A 5340-nucleotide genomic window follows, 5' to 3' on the forward strand; every position below is an offset into this window, starting at 1 on the left:
AGGTCACATTTAAAATGTAATGTGAACGTTCACACAAAAAGATCGGATTTTTTCAAAAAATCGGAACTGAGCATTAAGACCTGCAGTGTGAACGTAGCCAGATTTTTTAAAATAAAAATAACTAGTTGCACAATATCTTGTACAATGTTTAACACGTGGGTTCTCGTGTTCTGTTTTTTTTTTTTTTCAGAAAGCCATATTATGTCCTCCTAACATTTAAGGCGGGTCTAAACAATGCTTTCCTTCCTCGCCTCTCTCCACAGGCTCCTCCTTTGAAATCAACAGCCACCATCGTCTGTTTCATTTCAACAACTCAGGCCAGTCTGTGGAGTCTGTTAACGATGGCTTCAGTTCGTACCTGGTGAGCCTTTGCTTCAAAAACATCCCATTTCTTTCTGGATCTTTTTCAGTTGAGTATACTGAAATAGTTGTGTGACTTATGTCTTTTTTTTTTTTAAACACCAGAGAACCCCCACCCCTCTGACTCGCTCAGACAGTGGAAACTCCGACGACAACTACGTGCCCATGAACCCCGGCTCGTCGCCGCTCAGCGCCGCCCAGGCTGACAGCCCGAAGAACAACTACATTCCCATGAGCCCCGGGCCGCATCATTTCGACTTCCCGGGGTTCTCTGCGACGTTACCCGCCCGTAAGGGGAGCAGTGCCTCCTTGTGCCACCGACCCGGTCGCCTCAGTGACGTCACGCCGCCGCCCATCAACCGAAACCTCAAACCTAACAGGAAATGTGAGTTTTTGAAACTCGTCGTTAATTTAGAGGCATGTTTGTTTTTTTATTTGTTGTCTCTTTTTTGGGGAGGACTCTTCGTTCTGTTTTGTTGTTCGTATAAAGATCCTGGTTTTTGTCTGGTCTCATTTTGCTTCAGCAAAGCCAACGCCTCTCGACTTGAAGAACAATGGGATCATTGATGAGCTGCCGTATAAGAGCCCCGTCACCATGTCTTGGACACGGCCCATGTGAGTCCTAAATCAGGCATTTATTAGATTACCAAAGGTTCCTCACACACTGCTGCAGCGTTTCCTACAAGGCTTGTTCCCCGATGTTTGACTTCAGGCCTGCTGTGAACTCCTCCCAACCCTGCCGACCCATCTCCACACAAAGCATCACCAGCACTGACTCTGCAGAGAGCGAGGAGAATTACGTGACTATGGTAAGCTCCACCGTCTGCTGGGAGGGGTGCCTCTGATCAACTTGCTTCGTTTTTGCATCATGTGTGAGTGAAAGCTCTGTTTGGTCCCACCAGCAGAATCCAGGACCTACCTCCCCGGCCGTGAGCGGCACCAGCAGCCCAGCCTCTCGCAAGTGTAGCAACGTGGACTACTTAGCCTTGGACTTCCAGCCCGGCTCACCCAGCTCACATAGAAAAGTGAGCGATATTTGTATAAATGCTTAATCAGCTTTTTTTTTTTTTACAAATATTTTCTCCACAGAAATACATTAAGCTCTTCACATTTCTTACTATAATTGTGTCTTTTTTGCTTCAATCTTTTTAGCTACCATTTTTTACTTTAATTAGTTTGCCTTTTGTGACTTTACGCTATTAGCTAGCCTTTTGATACTTAGCTAGTCTTTTTCTACTTTTACTACAACTGTTAGCATAACAGTTTTAGTTTTAGCTAAAATGTATAACAGTTTGCTAAAAACCTGTTTTAGTTTTTATTTACCATTTTGCTACACTTTTCAGCTAACCTTTTGAGACTTCTAGTCTCTTACCTATTTGACGCTTTTAGCTTTTTAACTAGTCTTTTTCTACTTTTACTACAACTTTTATGCTACATTTTAGCTTGAGCTAGTGTTTTGCTCATTTTAGCTTTTAGTTACCGTTCTGATACACTTTTCAGCTAACCTTTTGATACTTCTAGTTTCTTCCTATTTGACGCTTTTAGCTTTTAGCTAGCCCTTTGCCTCTTTTGGATTTTACCTTGTATTTCACTTCTTTTGCCTTTTTACGGAGCTCGTCCGTTCACATTGGATAAAAATAATAATCCTGAGAATACTTTCAGCAGACTGTTAATTATTTACATGTACAAGTTTGAGTTTTTCTTATTTTATCTTATTATAGGAATGAATGACATACTTCAGTTAGTTACATTAAGCTTTAAGTAAGAGTTATGTTGTGTTCAGGAACACAGTAAAAAATCAGTTTCCTGACACACACCTTGGGCGTTCATTGTTGTCTCATAAATAGCCTACTATGAAAGATGAACCATTTATATTAACATACACCAATTAATATTATTATTAAGTATGGGGTAGGCTACCTTTAAACAATTCAAAACAATGTCTGTGGTTATCCTGACTGGGCTTTCCTGAAAGCAGACAGGAAACACAGACAGGATTCCATGCAACCTTCAGGTGAAAATGAAGACCCCAAACCCAGACCCAAACCAGTGGTTATTCCGTATGTTGCAGGTGTTTCGGAGAAACTGAGACATTTATTTTCTAAACATGATGTCCCAGTAGCTTTCAAACCCCAAAACACATTACGGCAAAGGCTGGTTCACCCCAAAGATCCGGTGCCCCGGCACAAACAGAGCAATGTTGTATATGCTGTTAAGTGCCAGGAGGACTGCGACCAGTTATACATCGGGGAAACAAAGCAGCCACTGTTCAAAAGAATGTCCCAACACAGACGAGCTACATCTAATGGCCAGAACTCTGCAGTTTTCACTCATTTACAGGCCAGCGGTCACTCTTTCAGAGATGAGGATGTTCTCATTCTTGATAGAGAGGAACGTTGGTTTGAGAGAGGAGTAAAAGAAGCCATTTTTGTGAAGAAAGACCGTCCATCATTAAACAGAGGTGGAGGCCTCCGTTTTCAGTTGTCATCCTCCTACAGCGCTGCCATTGCCAGTATCACTCCACCCCCTGCTAACAATAGGTGTTAATTAGGTGTCAACGATAGCCATGTGATGTGAGTATCAGTCACATGGAGGCAGTGCTTAAAAGCCTGAATTTTGCCTGAAACTCTCAGACTGAAGAAGTCTCTTGGAGGAGAGACGAAACGTTTCATTAGAGAAGAACCCGTCCAGAAGACCTATACAATTTTTTTTCTTTTTGATTTTTTACCTGGATTACTGAGATGCATCAGGACATCTTTTCTAGTTTAGATGTTCTGTTTTTGTTTTGTTTTTGAAAACTTAGCACTCTATCCTCTCGCTCCACAGCCCTCCACATCCTCTGTGACATCTGACGAGAAGGTGGACTACGTGCAGGTGGACAAGGAGAAGACCCAGGCACTGCAGAACACCATGCAGGAGTGGACGGATGTGCGGCAGTCTACTGAACCTGCCAAAGGAGCCAAGTCCTGACACTGACTTGTACTAAAAAAAGACCAAAAACTGAACTCCATTCTTAAGTCAAGCGTCTCCAGTATTATGCTTGTATCACTACCATAAATACTATTGGGCCTTGTTTTAAGACTTGCATTGTTTTTGGTAAGAAGCCATAAATATCTCATGCCTGTTCTCTCCATGATCACCATTACTGCAGTGCACTGCTTGCATGCAGAGGATCAGGCCATAAAGGTAATAAGCCCTGCCAAAGCTTCAAACCCAGACTGTTAGAAGAGTAGAAGACAACGTGCATCATCCTGTCAGTCCAATCTTCAGAAATACTTTGTATGATTAAAGCTGTCACCGTTCATTTAGCCTACATTTAAAAAGAGCAACATTTGTCTAACTGGTTAATATTTACCACACTGTGACAGTTTGCTTACAGGTCTCAGGAAAGCAAAGAATCTGTCCACTCCTGGCACGCTGGCAGACTTTCTCCTTCACTTCATCCTGTCATTCTGTGTCAGTCCTGCAAGAAGCAGGGAGAGGGATGATTTTCACTGTGAACGCTTGTTTCAGCTTAACAGTGCATGTCTGCTAGGAGCCAGGCGGGGGGGGCGGGGAAATAGCCATTCGAATATGCAGAGGCCTGCGTCCGAATCCTTAATGATAACTGCACACAACTGTTGCCTTGGTTTCATTTAGGTTTGAGCCCAAACCACACTTAAGAGCTGCCAGGTTGGATGGCAGGCTAATTATTTTAGTGCAGTTATCAAGTCATTAATGTACAGAATGATGAGAAGAAGACAGCAGACTTCTTTCTAAAGTGGATTTTAGATATAAAATGCATTTTTAAATAAATGTTCACTGACTAAACTGAATTTAAAAAGAAAAAAACAAGAACTCTCTCTCTCTCTCTCTCTCTCTCTCTCTCTCTCTCTCTCTCTCAAAGTGAATGAAGACGTTTTTGTCTCATAAATTTGTCTTCAGGCACTGAAAAGTAACTGTATGTAAATTACTAACACAATTACAAATATTTAAGTGCTTCTTGTTGACTAAAGTTGATGCACTCGTCGAAGACAAAAAGTGCGCAGCAGTAATTGACGTGGCAGCCTGCCAGATGAGAGGAAGTCTTTGATTTATATTTCAGTTTTTGTTCGGCCTGTCGATTTAGCCTTCTGAAAATTAAATTATTCAGAATGGTATTCATATGAGGACCATGTTGTATTTCCAACTCTGTTTCTAAAGCGTTGGGGCCACCGTGAAATGTAAAAATAAGAATAAAAAAGGTAATGAATTGCAAATATAAACCATTATTATTATTATGGATAGTAAGCCTATGAAATTAAGAAATTGTACAATTGTTTATGAATCATGTAATTTTCAGATGTGTTGGCAGCAACAGGTCTTCAGAAAAAAATTTCCCTCCTGTGAAGCTGCCTCCATTTCAGGGCTGTTCAACTAAATCGCTCTCGGGGGACGGGGTTACTGGAAACCCACGACTTGTGGGGGCCTGACTTGGGGTGGGGTGGGGCATTAATGGTAGGTGAAACACTGCAGCATTTAAACAGAACAAGTATAATCTTTTTACCTTTTTAATTTATTTTTTGTTGCATTGAAATATAAATTTTAAATTGAAAAATGATTTGAAATCTATTTTTATATTAAATTAAGTTATTATTATTATTATTATTTGTTTTGTTGGTGGGGGGACGGGCATTGGTGGGTTGAATGGTAGTCAGCCCTGGGCCAGGTGTGGCCCACGGGCCATCAGTTGAATTGCCCATCTTTATTTATTTAAAAATCATGTTGAAGCCTCAGGTGGTACGGCAGGCTGTTTAGAATATATCTCTTCTATCAAATTAAAAACTCCCCCACCCCCCCATACACACACACAGCTGTACAATTTCTTAGATTCAACGTTTACTATCTGTACTATAATCCATTGTGGAATAAATCTGAGTTTAAACGATGTGAAAATCATTACATTCTGCTTGTTTTTACACTGAAAACTCTGCCCTAACATTTCAGAATTTGCGGTTGTTG

At 41.2% G+C, this 5340-nt stretch overlaps 1 protein-coding gene across 3 annotated transcripts in view; it reads left to right on the top strand.

Moving 5' to 3' along the window:
• gab2 (GRB2-associated binding protein 2) overlaps positions 1-4497 on the top strand; it is a 60889-nt gene extending 56392 nt beyond the window's left edge. For 2 of the 3 annotated variants that reach the window (XM_014012779.1, XM_014012781.1), the window contains exons 5-10: positions 264-361; positions 466-745; positions 885-975; positions 1073-1169; positions 1263-1385; positions 3187-4497. In XM_014012779.1, the coding sequence (XP_013868233.1) occupies positions 264-361; positions 466-745; positions 885-975; positions 1073-1169; positions 1263-1385; positions 3187-3330 (833 nt within the window). In that variant the 3' untranslated portion in view covers positions 3331-4497. The remainder of the gene's footprint in view (positions 1-263; positions 362-465; positions 746-884; positions 976-1072; positions 1170-1262; positions 1386-3186) is intronic. The other variant, XM_014012780.1, reaches the window with a different exon arrangement.
• The last annotated feature ends 843 nt before the right edge of the window (positions 4498-5340 follow it).

Source organism: Austrofundulus limnaeus, unplaced genomic scaffold (genome assembly GCF_001266775.1).
Source record: "Austrofundulus limnaeus strain Quisiro unplaced genomic scaffold, Austrofundulus_limnaeus-1.0 Scaffold94, whole genome shotgun sequence".
Lineage (NCBI taxonomy): Eukaryota > Metazoa > Chordata > Actinopteri > Cyprinodontiformes > Rivulidae > Austrofundulus > Austrofundulus limnaeus.